We start from the raw sequence: 18617 nt of genomic DNA on the forward strand, positions 1-18617 counted from the left end.
CTGCGAATTTCTCGATAATCTGATTAATGACATGGATGTGAATCATTGTAGAGTATCCCTTCCTGAAGCCAGCCTGTTCCCTTGGTTGAATAAAGTCCAGTGTTGCCCTTATTGTACTGGAGATTATTTTGGTAAGTATTTTATATAACACTGGGAGTAAGCTAACGGGCCTATCATTTTTCAATTATTTAACGTCTCCCTTTTTGTGGACAAGCATATTTGCATTCTTCCAGTTTTCTGAGATCTTTGCAGTCGATAGACGCTTCGTATAAAGAGCCGCCAGTTTTACAAGCACTATGTCTCCTCCATCTTTGATTAAATCGACTGTTATTCCATCTTCTCTTGTCGCTCTTCCTCGTTTCATGTCTTGCAAGGCCCTTCTGACCTCATCGCTAGTTATAGGAGTTTCTGTATCCTGTTCATTACTAATTCTAATGGAGGTATCCTGACTCCTCTGGTTATTGTACAAGTCAGTATAGAAGTCTTCCGCCTCTTTTACTGTATCTTCGAGATTGCTGATGATATTACCGTGCTTATGTTTCAGTGCAAGCGTCTTGGTTTGTCTTATGCCAAGTTTCTTTCTCGCTGATTTCAGGCTGCGTCTATTTCTTACGGCTTCTTCAGTCTTTCTCACGTTATAGTTTCTGATATCACTTATTTTCGCCTTGTTGATCAGTTCTGACAGTTGCGCGAATTCTATCTTATCTCTTGAATTGGACACTTTCATTCGTTGTTCTTTTTTATTAGGTCTCTTTTTTACTTGGGAAAGCTTGCCTATTTAAATTTGGCACAGAGAAATCGAATAAGAGACGAGTAACTATGTGGTCTAGATTCAACAGCACGTCATACCCATAGTCATGAAATAAATACCTCGGCGTATATGTAAACAAAGGAAATACTTACTCAAGCATTCACCAAGATAACCTGAACATAAAATGGAAGAGCGCTTTGGGGCCGCAATAAATGTGAATTGGTGCGTGGGATCTAGATAGGAGTCATGGTACCAGCGCTAACGTTTGCAAATGCCACTTCGTGCCTAAAATTTGATTTATTGTCAAGATGAAAGTTAACCAAGGATCGGATGGGTTTGAGAGTCCGCGCCAAAGCTACAAATGAGGCAGTGCAAGGAACATGGATTGGGCCTCGTTTGAAGTCGGAGCAGCGCAGTTCAATATTAATTTTGAAGAAAGACTCCGGAACATGGATCAAAAGAAATGGGCGGCTAAAATGCAGAAGTATCTGTACATGAAAAGCGTGGGCAGAGAATGGAGGAAGAGGTCAAGAAAGTTGGCAAAGTAATTGACAGAAAGTTGACAGAGTAAATGAAATTTAAGACAGACAGCCAGGAGAAATCATAAAGAAAGTGAGAGAAACAGAGACAGTGAATTGGATGCAAAGAACGGAAACGAAAGGCCGTAGAGATTTCGAAGAATCAGAAAAAAGAAATTAGAAACGAACATGTGCACAATAACACGAAGCCTTGCCATTCGAGGCTGAGGACAAAAACATACCGCCGCAAATATTCGCAATTAGATGAAGCATGTGTTTGCTGCAGCAAAAATCCGGAGACCGCTGAGCACACCCTAATGGAATGCAAAGGGATTCTCCCAGCGAGACCTATAGAAAACGTAAACATGTCAGAAGCGCTTGGATTTAAAGTGAACGGAAGCACCAACCGGCCAACAGTCGAGAAGAGCGAGTGACGTGTAGAGTATATTGGTGGAAAAAAAAAGCAGGGCAGAGATTGATATAACTGGATCCATTACAGGCATAGGTAGCGGTACTAAGTAGATACAGAACTTTTGACCAAAAAAGATTTAGGAGACGTATAGAAGAATACTAGGACGAAAACAATGTATAGCATACACGCTTAAATCAAACAGGCAAGGCGACTATTTGTCGCCGCCCTGTTTTAAAGGGGATGCCAATAAGTCGTCGTCGCCGTCGTCGTCATCATCATCATCTTTCGTTATGCGTGGGGACATTGCGGTTGAAGCTGCAAAGCGTCTCGGTTTACTTGCATCAAGTTAAGCTTAACGACGTGGTGCGAGCTAGGCACAAACGAAGTATCGATTGTAACAAAATAAGCTAATGAAACAAAATACATCACTGATTTTTTTTTTTTTTACGGTTACACTAAGAAAATGACCCACATCAGGCAAGACCTATATATTCTTTTTCGGAACTTCCTCTGCATTTGTCTGTAAAATGATGGCTTTGCATAAGCATACAGTAAATATCCACCTTTTCTCGTTCAGTTTTGGGGCCAAATTGAGGTGCGGGTAAATCCATTATGACGTCACAACTTTTTACTTATTTTTGTACTTTCTTGTTTTTATGCTGGGTAGGTTTACAGAAATTTCCGGGACGAGCCTTCGCTATTTGGTTATTAATAAAAAGTTGGCAGTCACTTTCGCATAGGCTAAAGAGGATTAAGATGAAAGCCTGTGCACTCAGGAGACGTTCATTACATCACTTGACATTTTCATTCGAATGCATTGTTAGTTCCTATTGCTTGTTTTTTCCCACCAGAGGTCCTGGGTTCGAGTGCCCTAATGAACTCTATCTTAATTAAGTGCGCCTTAAGTCATTTCACCATAATTAATACCTAAGGTAGTGGGGTCGATACTAGACCTTCGCGACGTCAATTAGAATCGGTTCGCCCTTATCTCCAAGTGATTTCTACTCCCACCAAAGGTCGAGGGTTCGAATACTTTCGTTAGCTTTGTCTTAAATAACACAAGTCGTGCTGACGCTTCTTTTTCTTCGCCTCGGCTTCACGTTTTCTTATAAAGAAATTGATGGCTTGATTCACCTTAACACTAAAGGTCGTTAATAGGTCACCTTAATTAACATCACGGGTGGTGGGTTCGACTTCCTATGAATTTTGTTGCAATAAATTTTGGTGACATAATGCCGGACATCGGATGTTTCGATCCGTGAGCCATCTGAGGCCTTCGCCTTAATCGGTTAATCAGCACTGGCCAGGCAGTGCCCCAGTCTTCCACTCCATAGGCATTTCGTGTGGGAATTTGATCATGATGTTGCCACCCCTTGTTCTTTCGAAATTTTTTCTGACATATACTGAACCTCTGCCTTCCTTATTGTCGTTCTGCCGAGCGGTCGCATCTTCGGATGACTATTAAGATGACGATCTTCGGATGACGTATTAGGCAGTTGTTACAACAATGGTTAGCGCAACTGTGACACTCTTCTAGTCTTCCTGCCACTCTGAGGCGATGTGTGTGGGACACAATGAATTCGGGATCATCGCGCCCTCCCCCTTTTCAAGCTTTGCTTCCCCGAGCTTCGGCACCACACGTAGCCTGCTTCTGTCAGCTCCATCAGGAATCACTGAGCAGTTCTAGACAGAGCCAGAAAGACTACAGAGTGTGAGTATGTTTATGGGAACCGATGAGTAAAGCTGCTCGGGAAAAACCACTCTCAAATCTGAAGGGGCTCGGCTGTCGTCATTTGGATACCTAGTGATATACAGACTTACTTGTGACCTTGACCAAATCTGTGCACTCTACCTTTGCGACACCATGTTCCATATGTTCAACATCGCTCAAAATGTTTTGCTGACAACGTCTCATTTGTCTTTCGCAGGCGGTGTAAGCGGGAGAAGCGTGACTGCGCCCCGGATGACCAGGAGTGCCGGAAAGAGCCTTTGTCGCTGTCCTTCAACTACTTCACCTTGCCGCACAACATGAAGATACCGCCTTCGGGTCACCAGGACTTTTTCACTATGCGTGGACCACGCTTCAGTTTCTCCACCGTCCAGTTTGAGCTCGAGCTGGTTGAGGCACGCGCTTCCTCCAGGTATACGTGATTGCGTATCCGTCATGGAATGGGCGCTGCAAAAGTTCACTGTAGAAGGCAGGTCTACTCACGGGTCTGTGGTAGTCAGATGGAAGTGCGATTTATTTGCCTCGTTTCTAATGCACTCTCCATTGTTACGCAGCCGAGGAGTGCAACATCTTCACCACTGCGCGAGCGCTTCGAAGCTCCTCATGTGCGCAACGTGCCCTGCAACCTGCCGAGCCGTTGTCCAAAGCTGTTTCCGCTGTAATAAGCACTCAAAATGCATATTAAGTGATCAACGAATGCTATATTCAAGACATAACAGTGTATGTCGTGACAGCTGTTCAGGTATAGCGCAGAAGCGCTATGATGAACTTTGACCGCCCAAAGAGGCTGGCTCTCTATATACGCGCGCGTTTTCACGTCGGTCAATTTTTCTGATTGCTAACTGCTGCTAACAAGTTCACTTCCATTGTACTAAGGTGACCGCAAAGTCGTTCTTTCTGCCCCCAACAAGCTCCGCAGGCTTTGCAGGCTGACGGATCCAAATGCCGTCCCTTCCGATAAGTGCAGAAAGCATCACCGCAAAAAGTTTGCCGAGCGTGTCCACCGGGTGGTGTGCAACCTCCCGCTTTCATGTGGGAAGAAATATATCGGACAAACTGGGCGTTGCCTCAATGATCGGCTCCGCAAACACAGCAACAATGTAAAAAACGGCTCTGGAGGTTTCTTGGCGATCCACTGTCGCGATCACGGATGCAAGCCTCTTGAGGATTAATGCACGATTGTTTCCCGTGGCAGCACGCAGCTCATACGTGAAATATCTGAAGCGCAGATGATTGCAAAATTGGGTGATACGTGTGTTAGCTTCCCGTCTCTGGCTCTCACAGAAAAAGAATGAAGTTTCTTGGACGCGGCATCCCATGACTCGTAACTATATTACATGAATTTGCACTTCATTTTCTTGTAAGCGCCTGCGCGGTATACACTGCCTCCCATGTATAATATCGACGCAGTGGCACAATAAACTTAGTTGAAAGTTTGCGCTTATAAAGCGATTATATAAAGCGACAAAGCGATTATAAAGCATAACGCCGAAAACGGTGTTACGGGTAACCAAAACCACAATCGATAAGATATTTCTTTGTTTCGTTTTTAAACATTGCAGTGCAACACCATAGCCGTTAAATCATCGCGAGGTATGTGTATACCAAGTCAGGTAACATCTCATGCTGGAGTAGGACTGTGCTGTAAATGTTTATTTTCGTGAAGTGTGGTAAAACAGTAATGATACCAACAACATAGATTTACACTAAGGGCTGCTGCATTCTTCGCGCGCGCAGGGCCCACGGCGTCGAGGTGGCAACCAGGGAGCACTTCTTTTTGCGGAATACCGGCTTCAACGAGGCCATGGTGTCCATCGTGCGGCCATTGCAGGGACCGCAGGACATTCAGCTGGAACTGCGAACCAGCATCTACCACAACGGCCTGTACAGTGGCAGTGCGCTCGCAAGAATCTTCATCTACGTGACCGAGCATGAATTCTAGGGCTGAACTCTTTTTTTCTAAATGACGTCTGGCGAAACGCGTCGTTCTGCACCGTGCTTCTTTGTCTCGCAACTACCCGACTATTACGCATTGCGCGCAGATATATTGATGTACTCAGCTTCAGCCGTCGTCAAGTACTAAAGCAGCCGCATTTGTTCATTCCCGTTCATCTTCAGCAATTAAACAGAGTATTTGTTCACAAAACACAGAACAGTGCCAGCTAAGGACAGCGAAAGGAAATTTCACCGACGATTACCATACTCCCTAATGCGAAATTTGAGCGCAGCTCTATACGTGTTTTCATTTCACGATATATTGGCTGGCCCGGACAATCTGTCTCTTGCGGCACGTTGCAAGTGGAGTGAAGTGCGGCGCGACTGCCTCGCTAATCTGGAGATCGCGAGAGGCAGCGCGTGGGTGACGCGTGGGCGCGATTCACAGCAGTCGCCACCGACCGACATCCCAGACGGCGCGCGCTACTCTAGCGCCCTCTCGTAGTCATTCTACCCGCACTAGGCTTTTCTTCTGACGCTTTCGTTATACCCTCCTCCGCTTTCCGCCTCATCATGGTGTCTCTGCGCCATCGTCTCCGCTTTCCTTTCATCTTTCATCTGCGCGCTGCGTTCGCCTTCGTCTTTCGCTGTGCTCGTCCGCTCGGTTACGCTGAGCTACGACGCCGAGAGACGCCGATGCTCGCTGGAGGAAGGGGCGCCTAGGAGCTCCGCTCTAAAATTCAGCAAAACAAGACTCGCAAATTATTTACGAATAAATTAGTTGCGAATCAACACATGCTGAGTATTCTTTCACTGAACACTGTGGCTTACGTAGTTCAGTTTTCTGTGAAGCTGTACCAACTCTTCCATTTAACGATTTTACCGGATGCAGTCTCCTTTGTTGTTTTGGCTCTGAACACCACCCGCTCTGCTGTCCGCTAAGGAATATTCCGCATAGGCCGCGCCAGCTGAGCGTTCTTCGCGAAACTGCCCATAAACAGCCGGGTTGTGTTCACTTGTCATAGCTAGAGGCAAGTAAACTATACTATTAGTTTTACTCTACCTCTACGTTTGTGTATTGTTTGAACCTATTAGTTATATTTCTTTGTATTATGCAACCCTTGCTTGGTCTATGGATTGCAGTATGTTTTAAATAAATAAATGAATAAAGTGACATGCTTTCTTGCTCCTTGGACACGCACCCAAGGATCGTATACTACCGCTTTTTTTAACTATTCGGATGCACACCCCGTGTTCACTGCTGTGGCGTTAGTCGGAGGGTTCTTCTTGAAGGGCAGCTTGATCTTCTCCCATGAGTCCTCGTGGCAGGGCACTATGCCCAGAAGTACTTAGCGCCATCCTCCGCCTTACGTCCAGCTTTGTAAATAATTCATTAAAAAGTTTTCAGCCAGGTATACCATCCGTTCTTTACACTCTTTAGGAGCAGCGTAGTGCAACGTGGGAGTTTGATGCGACTAGCTTCCAGAACCGACGTGGATGGCGGCCGCAGGAACAAGTTAATGAAACCGGTATTAGACAACGCAAAGAAGTGTTTAGTCACACTTGGAGTTATTTAATTCTCTTGACTACACTGACCACCCATATTGTTTGCATACGTTGTCTGAAATGAACATTTTTCTTTAACGATGAAAATTTTTGCAATAAAGTTTTCTAAACATTATATTCCATCTTCAGTGTGAGGACATGCTAGCTCAGAAGCTCTTAAACTATGTTAAAAAAAAATGAAGTATTTTCATACGTTTTTCGCTCTCGGTGCAAAGAGCCTTTTATGAGCAGTCTAGGTGTATTGAACTGAAGAAAAAGGCATCAGCGGCATGCCGGAATAATCTTCTCGCTCATGAAAGCCATCAGCAGCGTCTTGCTCGAAGCAGTTTTGGATTCCATTCACGACGTGATGACGGGTGGCAGCAGACTCGGGTACTTCAGCGGCGTGCAGTTTTCATATATACACGGTCACTGTGCGCGGTGTTGTTCTACAAGCGCTTGGTCCGCCTCTTGTAACCTGCCTTCACTAATGGCAGACATTGATTGGGTTCCTTCAATTACGAAGTCTCTTGTTACCCACCGTTCAGTTTGCGATGTCAAACTCCATAATTAAATTTCTGGTTTGGCAGTGGACATTTCAGATTCTGGGGCCGCACGTGCGTCAAGCATGAAATAACGTGTTTCTTACATATTCAAGCAGTACAGACTTCTAAAAGTCATTAATCAAAATGGCTTTTTGTCTGTGCTCCTCCTATCATGTAAAGATGCTGAGTAAACTTAAATGAACTGCATTCTGCACCTGGCACCTGCATATACAAAATGACTGAGACTAGGTTTATGCGCATATAATATGCTGCTGCGCATTTAGTATTTTCCATTGAATGTTACGGTGTTTCCTTACATGACCCATTATTGGTTTCTGGTTGCGTCATTTTTTTGTTTTTTTTGTTTTATATCCTTGTCGACAAACATCCTGACATTAAGGTATAAGTCTAGCGCAGACTTGTACTTCATACTTTCGTAATTAAGTGGGATTCGTCGAAACACGTCCTTGGCCACCTTTGCCGTGCAAGCCTCATGTGAAGAATTTAACGCTATAGTACGCTGCGCTAAAGTAATTACTGTACTGTACTTATGGATATTTCTGGCATTGGAATTGATGTAAATGACCGGAAGTCAGTGCCGGCGATAGCTTGGTACATCTGCACATGCTGAGCATGGGCTCAGATATAGCACCTGGTACTTATGCACAGCTTAAGAAGCCTGCAGCCTCTACGACGTCTGTGTATATCTTCCACTGCCACCTTCCAGTTGTTTATTGCGCGTGGAAGCATGAATTATCCGCGTCCTATAAGAACTTGCCGTACCTCACCTGGCGTGAACGAGTAACTTGGACACTGAACTTGTCCACTGAACATGAGCCGACGCCGCGATGTGTCCCCAAAACAGCATATCCCAAGCTTTACATAAGCGCAGGTTAAAACTAGAATTAACAGCCACTTACGTATGCTTACGTGATTTGGGTGCGAAAGCATTTTGACTTTTCTATTTAATTGGTGGCGTCCACGACCCCGTGACGTCATACACTGTCACGTGTCCTTCACAACTCTACCTTAATTCACCTTAATGGACTTTATTCACCTTCATTCCCTTTACTTCACTCTAATTCACTTTATTCTCCCTTCACCTTACTATAACTTGTTCTAACTTTGATTCTGTATTAATACTGACGTCTTACTGATGACGTCCTGATGATGACGACTCTTGTTGCCACTCGTTGCGGACAACGCCAACTATTCTGCCGCATGCGACGTATAACGCTTTCGCATTCGAACATTCAACGAAATATTGGGAAAGTTAGACATGTCCGCGACAGCGACCGTCCGGGGCCGAGTGGCTTGAACCATTTAAGCAAGTTATGCAGTGAAGGGAACGTTGGTGTGATTCCAGCACCTGTGTGTCTCTTGTTGTAGTCGTTTGGTGATCGTTTTAACCACTGGTAGCACACGGTAACCTACGTTAATATCATCGCAGAAATGTGAAAATATGGATCTTGGATCAGCGGTAGTCATGAAAGAAAGTGAAGGTCGCAGTAATGCCGCTTTGTCGTGAAGCGGGCAATGTAGCCTCATGTGAAGAATTTAACGCTATAGTACCCTGCGCTAATGTAATTACTTTACTGTACTTATGGGTATTTCTGGCATTGGCATTGATGTAAATGACCGAAAGTCAGTGCCGGCGATAGCTTGGTACATCTGCACAAGTTGAAGAGAATTACTGAAGATCTAGTAAAAGAAGTCTTATAAGAAAATAATTGTTTACAACCCACCTACCATTCTTCAAAATGCTGCGGCCCCTCACTTCAACCTACTCATCGCGTGTGTCGCAAATATAAATTCATTTCAAGGAGGAGAAAGCCTCGGTGTAGGCACTTTTCAATAGAATTACCGCGAATCTACGTCACTGCATAAATGCACACATGGGCGCAGCGGACAAAGTTTTGAGAGCCTAGTTTAGTGCACGCTTGCTTAAGGTTCTCGTTCCATATTCACAAAAAACTCACGCGCCAAAATTGTTCGCAAGAACAAATTACGGTTAATCTTGATGCTGGATATGCTAGAGTGAGGAGGGGGCAGACAAAGTGGAGGGAAGACCGGGAGGTTAGCCAGTGTAAGTACCGGCTGGCTACCCTGTGCTGGGGAAAGGGGTAAAGGGAATAAAAGGAGAAAGAAGAGAAGAAAAAAAGGAAACCGCGAAATTCACACAGTAACGCGATATTACGCGCTACAACACTGAAAGACGGTCGCACAATTCGCATGTCTTTAAAAACTTCAGTAAAGTCCTTAAGGCCTTCAGTGCCGAAGCCCGTCTGGACCAGTATGGTGGGAAGAACTTTATTTGGGTCCTGAGGGATCAGTCTGGGACTGATGCGGGCCCCTCCCACGTGGCCCAGTGTCCTAGAGCTTTTTCCTCTGTAAAGAGGCGATTGTCCAGTTTTTCGAGTGCGGTCACGAGCAATTTTCTTGGCACTTTGTAACGGGGACAGTCACAAAGGAGGTGTTCAATCTTCAAGCTCTTCGCAGCCGCAGGTTTCGCAGGTAGGGCTGTCGCCCATTCCAATGCGGAATGAATAGGAGATCGTGAATGCTACGCCGAGCCACAGGTGGCACAGAAGTGTTGCTTCCGCTCTGGATATGCTAGAGTGAATGTGGCCGTCCAATGGCAGAGAACATTACGAACGAGAACCTTAGTGAATTCGGCCCCTTGCAACTAGAGGAAAGCCTTTGAAGCGGACCTCCATCGTAAGCAAGTACGTTCTGACGGTCACTCTCACTATAGACCTTCATTAAAACTTGTGCCCTTTAATCAGGAGGCATGAGGCATTTCGTGAGTGCTTTGAAATTAATATGCTTATACACTCAGGCGAGAGGCGAACAGGATCCTATTCTGTGTAGCAAGAAGTTCTCTGTCTAGGGAACCATCGACATACTACCGTAATGGAAGTCGGGTTCAGCAGTACCTCTTTAAAAGCCTGAGAAAGGCACGCGTGATGTTAAGACTTGTCACCGTGAATTCTCTAACGTCGCATCATCTATGCCAGCCTGTTATGGCAACTCGAGGAATGACACAAGCTGCATCAGTGCATGACTCGTTATTCGAATGCTGGATTGCTTTTGAGCGTACATGCAAGATCAGCACTTTTATGTTTCTTCAAGCCGTCTAGCACTTTGGCCCAGCAGGGTTCAATAGAAAATCAGTTTTTCGCAGCGATTTCTCAATACGTGCGCAAAATGTTTGGGACCCTTGTAGAACATAGCAAGGTGCCAGATTTACAGCCCAGCCATGGACGTCGTTGTGTTCAGGACTTGGGGACGAACGGACGAGGGGACGAAGACTGAAGGAAATACACGGAGGACTCCACTATAAACAAGCAGATCATTATTCCGCGTGCCGGTACACTTACGAAGAAAAATAGACAGTGTCTTTCCTCTGGTTGCCGTGCGGGATATTGCGAGTTCAATTAACAAGATACGGAAAATTATGGTGCAATATGTCACTTGCGGCTGATGAATGTAAAACATTCGTGCATAGTATTGAACTTTAATGGCGGTTCTTACAACGTCTGTATATAGGTTTCTTCAGAGCGAGAAAGCGAGCCTACACCACCACGCGCTTACCCTTTATTATCACTTATTCTCTCCAGCCCATCGCGCAAAGAGCCTTCAGTCGTTTGCATTCTCAAGCAGGCATTCCTGTAATAAGAAATAACCATAAAAAAGATCACTTCGCTGACATCGGCTTTTGTTGAGAATACGCGAAGCGTTGTGAAGTGCGAAAGTGCGTCTACAAGTGCGGTTTAAGTTTAAGGCTAGTTTAAGTTTAAGACAAGTTTAAGACTTCCAGAATCTTTCCATGTTTTCGGAAGGACTCTGATAGTACTAAGTGCAGTACTGCGTATTAGGCAGGACATTGCAAGACGTAGACCTCAGATCACTTAACAACGCGCGAGAGCGTGGCGCAGGCGCCATAAGCGCATTTTATTTGGTGCACCGGCGTTATTAGCGAGATGCATACGCGCAGCGCACTTAATCGAACGCACAGGGAGCAGCGACGCGCGAGGCGCGTAATACCACTGATAACGCCAGCGTGCCAGTACAAGGCGCGGATGGTCCGCGCATGCGCGTGCGTTGTTAACAGATCTCAGGTCTGTACACGGACAACAGAAGTAGAGGAACATTCGAGCATAAATCGCTGCCCGTCAATCCTGAAGTACGCAACTGATCATAATTTTTACGCACTTTATTTCCTGTTAATGAAAGTGTTGACAGTATTACGCAGACCTTTTATCTACATAATGTCGCTTAGTAAGGCCTGATGACAACATGATAGGAATTGCAGCAGGTGGACGGCGAAGCGACTGCGCGTGAAGCAGCGCAGTTAATTTGAAATAGTCACGCGGGCCATTGAATTTAAATTCGTAAGGCAATATGGCCACTGCGTTCTTGCGAGTCATAGCATTTTCCACCGTGAACACGTTTTCCAGGCATTTGAAACTATTCGTCAATGCCCCATTCCCTGATATAAGGGAGGGCGACTACGCCACGCTTACAATAAAAAACGTGTGCCTACTGCGGCGTAGCGTCGCTCGAGAAGCAGAAGACAAAGTAGGAGTCGAAGGAAGTAGACGATTTGTTGCTAAGCTTTGTGGCACGTCAGCTCGCTCAATTAAAAAAAAAATTATGGGGTTTTACGTGCCAAAACCACATTCTGATTATGAGGCACGCCGTAGTGGAGGACTCCGGAAATTTCGACCACCTATGGTTCTTTAACGTGCACCTAAAGCTAAGTACACGGGTGTTTTCGCATTTCGCCCCCATCGAAATGCGGCCGAGCTCGCTCAATGAAAACCTCGTCAATTAATTTTGCTTTTGTCAATACTTGCTGTTATATTGGACGGAGAGAGAGGAAATGGAACGAAGCGGGCAATAACAAACGGAACGAAGTGTTCAGCTTCCCAATTGAAAATCATGTAGCATGGGTCACAGAGAAAATGGAAGGCAGTGCATATATCCTGAATAAGCGTGCACGGTATGTTCATTTCGACTAGGTACGCTGGATGTTCTGCATTGCATATGCAGAACGCTTAGGAGCACTGGCTCGATGCTATGGAGTACGGGCGACGCCCGTAACTTGGTAAACCTTGCCGAACACGTGATGCAGTCCCTCTCTCAACTGCGGCAACAAGTGCAATTTCGTTTTCGTACTTGACACGGGAAAAACGCGCAAATGACCTCATTATGCAGCCTGGAGCCGCTTCGCCAACACGTACGGAACTTTACGCATGCATGAACATAAAGATCCTGTTACGACTGTAACAGTTCCAAGAAGGTAAATAACAATTTAAAACGAAAATTTAAACACTTTCTGGAATCTTTGCAAACCCATGCGAGATACAGATAATCAGCCCGTGCTTGGACGCACAAATTTTGAAACACTCGGAGCTGGAAAACGACACACAACAGAAGTTTAAAGAGCTGGGTGGTCTCCTTATAAAGAAGGCAATGGGACGGTGAAAAATTCCTGCCTTAAGCAACGATTTGATGAAAACGATGGTGTCTTTGAATTGTGACGAATAAGATTATTGTATAGCATGTGAACATTACCAATGCAGGTGCCAGCTTGCTTCTCTCTATGTAGACATCCTGAAAGCCATAGAGACACATCGGTTAAATTTCAAGTGGAAAATTAAAAAGAGAAATACAGCTTTGTACTCACACGCTTGTACATACCATGACCTCGTCGGTCAGCTGACATCTCACAGCCTGAAAGTGAGAACGACGCGAAACATTACTGGCGGGTGGTGATTATTTATGTGCTTTCCAAATTGCAGTAAATGTCGCTATCGCTATCAAGTGTCGACGCCTAACCACATTGTTCTTGTCAGCCTTTAACCAATTGACATTTACAGACCGCACTGCGAGGTTGGTTGTCGGTGATTCCATCAGTACGGCGTAACTACCTCATTCAGGTTTTCCGTAGCTCTATTTTTTAACATTGATTTGTAGGAATGAATGATGCTGCAGCAAGAGATTGTACTGAGTCGCAATCACTCTCGAACGATAACTACCGTTGCATGGTCACCGATACGACGGTAACGTAAGGCTGCGACCCGTTCTTCTGTCATCGTTAGGGCACTGCTATGTTCCATACGACGAACAAGTGAGCGATAGAGTGGGGAGCGAAATTCGCTCGCCTTAAAAGACACTAAAGTGAAAAACTGAATAATTATAGACTGCTGAAGTATTTCGCGGTAATTGGTTGTTTATCAGAAGAGAAAATGACGGTCATAGTTTCAATTGAATTTCGTACCGAAACCCCAGGACCGGGACGTCATTGTGACGTCACAAATTACAACGTATTTTTTCACGTTACGGCTGTTGCGGTTCAATAAAAGTTGATGAAATTTTTCATGTTGGCAGTCTGGCCCTTTAAGAATACAATGTAGTCCACCATCTTTAACGTTAACAGCTTAACTAGGCCAGAGCAGATGGCATGAAAATCCGTGACGTCACGGCGAGCTGGTGCGGGAATTTCAAGGCGGCGTCACCGCCCGTCTCTCCCGTTCGCGCACTTTTCTGGCTTATAAAACGCCTTTTCGGGGTAACAGTGGCGTGTTGGTATTTTGGAAGGGTAATTTACCAACACAGCTCAAATTGTTTTTCTTTGAAGTTCTATTAATTAGTTGCTTTGAATCTTGTTGTTTCATTTCAAAAGCAATTATAAAGACACTCCGAAGAAACGTTTGCCGTTGCCGTCGTCGTGAGGTTCCGTATAAAGTTCGAGTGCGATAAGACAGTGTCCCTTGCGCCGTATGCTTCGGGTGCGAGGGTGAGCCGAGAAGGATGGTGGCTTGATGGTCGCCGTTCTCCAGTGCCCCCACTGATGGTGGTCATGTGATCAAGCGCGTGCTGTAGGGTAGGGGGGGGGGTAGCCGGATAGCGTGCGTCTCTTCTAACCTACTGCCATGGCTGCCCACGCGCGCGCGCTCTATCTTGGTAGTAATCTGCGGAGGGTGCAAAGAGTGGGTGAGCCAATTTGTCTGCTCGCCTAATGTGTGCTGTCTTCACCTAGTGTTAAACTTCGCACAATCTCAAGTTACAGAGACGCGTTGCAGCGAGAGACAGCACGAAGCGTTCGCTCCCCGAGGCTGGCGCTGTAAATCACACCAGCATTTTGACAGCGAGTGTCCGCGGTCATCGAGTGAGATCTGTTACCTACGAACTTCGTGTAATTGTCTAATATTTTGCTAGCACTATCAATGCTTCGACTTTCGGCCACGACGGCAACATTTCATGGCCGTTGATAACCAAAACCGGGGCTAGTGTTTAGGCTCAAAACTAACGACAGAATGCGAGAGCTGTACCAAAAGAAATACACAAATGGGTGGGACCGCCTTTTTTTTTTTACTTATGTCGTCCGAATCACATATACAGCTAGAGTCGTATTTCTTGTACGAAGGTTGCTAAGAATTATTTTCCTGCAACAAGGAAAATGAAGTTAACCGATACATTTAAGCAACTGGCCATAACGCTAACGTGAAATTTATATTCTTTGACATAGTTACTTCTTCGATACTCATCATACAACCGTCACAGTTATTGTGGCTAGTGGATCCTGCAACAAAAATCGTGTGCGCCGTAAACAATGAAGTTAACCGATACATTTATGCAACTGGCCATAACGCTAACGTGAAATTTATATTCTTTGACATAGTTACTTCTTCGATACTCATCATACAACCGTCACAGTTATTGTGGCTAGTGGATCCTGCAACAAAAATCGTGTGCGCCGCTTTCCTTCTATAGGAACCTTCTGTCCGGATGAAATGTCCCTGCTGTTTATCGATTTCACATAAACTTCAATTTGGTGGGCATAAGTACCTGGTACGAAAGCGTTTCACGCTACCTGCAATAAAAAAAGAAAAAGAAATATGGGTTTTACGTGCCACAGCCGCGATCTGACTTTGAGGCACGCCTTAATTAGAGACTACGGAATAATTTGGACCACCCGGAGTTCTTGAACGCGCACCTAAATCCAAGTACACTGGTGTCTTCGCATTTCGCCCCCATTGAAAAGCGACCGCGATGGCCGGGATTTGATTCCGTGAGCTCGTACTTAGCAGCCCAACATTTCTCCCTGCAGTTACGATACACATGACACAATATATGTTATGGACATCGCAAACGGTGATCAAGGACGGTTTGTTGTACCATTGTCTCTGTTCTATCATTAAGCACACTGTAAGCCTGGACCTCACATTATACCAAAGTACCACTGTGTTCCTTTCACGCTAAAACAACACGTGTGCTTTCACGTTTGAAAAAAGTTAGGCGTGCAGGCACAAACGCAAGAAAAGGCAAACCGAGAAAACAAACGCGCATTTCTAACTTCGATCCCTACCAATTAGCTCAAATTTCTGTCGTTCTGAACGTGTGCTTTCTTCTAACATTTGTGCTTCTATACCACCTCTAATCTTGACGGCTATGTTGACTCTTCGTTTTACTTGCGCGTGAATTGTCAAAAGCCAGAGCCATCTCTATAAAAATAGACCAGGCAGGAAAAAAGAAAAAAAAAGTGCAGACGCTATTGATGATAACATAAGCGAATAGCTAAGGTAATAGTTAGGGAATTCGCTTTTTAATGGAATGATACGCTTAAAGGCGTATGTTTGCTGCAGTGAGGATATTCAAGTAGTGTTTGTTATTTCATAGTGCAGTTCCGTGCATACCAGAGCCGTGGACCAGCAAATATGTAGTAGATGTATAGGTTCCTATACATTGTGGGAATCTTCGTGTCGCCCAGCACATGTCGCGGCCGACGAAAGCGCCAGCAGGTTTGTCGAGAGGGGGCAAGTCTGCCTTTCTACTGCAGTGTAAGAACCGTGCTTTCTAGAGCGGTGCACGGGAATCGCAAGCACTATCAGCGCCACCAAGCATGTCGCGTGAGATCCGTCACCTGAGATCCATTCGACATTTCCTGAGCCTCTGGTCACCGTCAAGCAGCGAGTGCGAAATAATTCGCCGCTGCTACCGTTTTCCCGCACGTGGTTAATCAACCACGTGTTTGCCGTGGCAGTCGCCGTGGCCGTCTGTATCACCACCTGGTAAGTCGGAAGCCCCCTGTTTCTCCTCGAGCATCTTCTCCTCGAGAAATCCCTCAGTGCTGTCAACTATTGCTAGCTCGCCTGCTCTAAATGTTAGTTGTACTCGTAATAAATGCTTTCCTAGCGTGCACGTGGTTGTGGTGCGTTCTTTTCTCGAGCTTGTGCCGGACCGAGGTTGATGAATCAGAAAAAGAAAAAAGAAATGAGGCGCGCACTCTCAGGACTATATGAGGAAAATGAAAGAGTGAACTAAGCTTTAGCAAGACAAGGGTTTGGTGCAAGCGGGGAACACCATTTCCAACAAAATCTGAGAAGGCAGCAGTGCCCTTCACGCGTGGATATGAACAAGTACAGTGCGAAATTCTCTGGTTTCATTATAGATACCATAGCACAGCATAAGCTTCGTTACAAGGTGAATTACTTAAGGCTCTGAAATAATTAGAATTAATTAGAAATCACTGATTACCATGCACCAAAGCACAGGATCGTAGACTTTAGAGACCCGTCACGTGAACACGACTTTACCGAAATTCCTGGAAAGCCGGAAGTAGGAAGCGGAAGTAATGACGTCACTATTTACGTCACGCACAAGGTGGCGTGATATTTAACCGGCTGATTTATGGGAAACAGTTGCGTGCCATAGACTGAACATCTGCCTAGCAGAGCGGATATGACGTCCCTCCCCTCTCTCTCGCTTCTCCTCTCCCGGCGCGCACCTGTTCACTCACTCGGTTGCCCGCAACAGCTACGTGCGCGCTTGTTACATATCCTGACGTCGCACCGGAGAGCGCGCGTAAATTGCGCTTAGGGTAGCGAGACTGAACGAGGACGTAGAAAAAACAGACACACATACATCGCTGTCTCTGTGTTTCTCTTTCTTTCTACGTCCTCATTCAGTCGCGCTTACACATTCTATCATGGATTCAAGCCAACTAGCCCGCCAACGTGTTTTAAATAAATTACCACACACGGTGTCATGCGCCCACAGGTAAACATGAACACACCTCACTCCATGAGCGCGGAAACTCACTGTCAAGATGCTGGAGTAAGGAATCCCGGCAGCAGCAGCGATCGAATTGACGTTCGTGCATCTCTCGCTTCAACGCGAACGAAGCGTCAAAAGCACAGCGCTCACGAAGCTACCGGCACTACGCGCATTCTGCAAGCATCGCAGATCGCTTAAAAGATGAGGCCCACCGCAGATCGCTTTCAAAATACGGCGTCCGCACGGCCGCACCGTAAGCAGCTGCCGCCAGAGAAGAACGTCCCCTTCCTTCGCCTCACCCCCGTGCCTCGCGTACGACAGGAGAGGGCGCGCTTCCGACCCGCCCTCCGCGCTCGCAGACGCGAAATCGGGGTGCGTTCGCCGGCTCACCCTCTCGTGCTTTCACTCGCGTATACATACGGCGCGGGTCTGTCGCCATCGGGCTTTATACGGAACCTCGCGGCGACGGCGACGGCAGGGATGCATCTGAAGTGTCCATATAATTGCTATATCAATAAAAAACGAAAACTGAAACAGCCAACAAAACTTTGGGACTACTTGGCGTACTAGCACAAGCACGCTAGCTCCACGCACGTGGCTTTGGCTGTGCTGCCACAGAAAGTTGTCGCCGGGTGTATACGCGAGCACGGGCGCGGAAGGCGACGTCTATCCTCCTCTCCCGCCATCGGAGCCCTCTCCTGCTGCCACCACATGGGGACAAGGTGGCGGCAGGGCACGGCTGTCCCTTCCGAGCACGCGTGTGAACGTTCACACGACCCAAAGTTCTCGCGCGGCAGCACGTGCGTCTCAAGGAACTATAATGGTTGGCATCAACACGCCCTGCTACTCGGTTACGCAAGAACTCGTGCCCTTTGCATCGGCGGTGATTGTCCTACCACCACGAAAACGGGCGAAACAGTCGAAGAAAGCTATTCGCTTTCAAACCTACCATAGTTTCCGGCAAGTAAATGTGTCAGCTTTGGTGAACTAACGACAACTGGTACATTTACTAACACGCTCAGCTATTCTGCTTCGTATAGTTTCACTTGCTGCGGCGCCGTACGCTCATGAGCCTTGGAAGACGCACTCTTTGATCTTGCTGTCAGCTTATTTCATA

At 46.1% G+C, this 18617-nt stretch overlaps 1 protein-coding gene and 1 long non-coding RNA gene across 11 annotated transcripts in view; one reads left to right on the forward strand and one right to left on the reverse strand.

Moving 5' to 3' along the window:
• LOC135916344 (fibulin-1-like) overlaps window positions 1-6519 on the forward strand; it is a 183767-nt gene extending 177248 nt beyond the window's left edge. For all 10 annotated transcript variants that reach the window (XM_065449686.1, XM_065449688.1, XM_065449692.1 and 7 more), the window contains 2 exons: window positions 3610-3822; window positions 5148-6519. In XM_065449686.1, the coding sequence (XP_065305758.1) occupies window positions 3610-3822; window positions 5148-5352 (418 nt within the window). In that variant the 3' untranslated portion in view covers window positions 5353-6519. The remainder of the gene's footprint in view (window positions 1-3609; window positions 3823-5147) is intronic.
• A 4495-nt stretch (window positions 6520-11014) lies between these two features.
• Window positions 11015-17679, reverse strand: LOC135916331 (uncharacterized). Its single transcript, XR_010568902.1, has 4 exons — window positions 17520-17679; window positions 13142-13174; window positions 13016-13054; window positions 11015-11104 (listed from the first exon to the last, which is right to left on the reverse strand). It is a non-coding gene; the product is annotated as an uncharacterized lncRNA (long non-coding RNA).
• Window positions 17680-18617: the final 938 nt, after the last annotated feature.

The sequence above is a fragment of the Dermacentor albipictus genome, chromosome 5, assembly GCF_038994185.2.
Source record: "Dermacentor albipictus isolate Rhodes 1998 colony chromosome 5, USDA_Dalb.pri_finalv2, whole genome shotgun sequence".
In the NCBI taxonomy this organism is placed as follows: Eukaryota; Metazoa; Arthropoda; class Arachnida; order Ixodida; family Ixodidae; genus Dermacentor; species Dermacentor albipictus.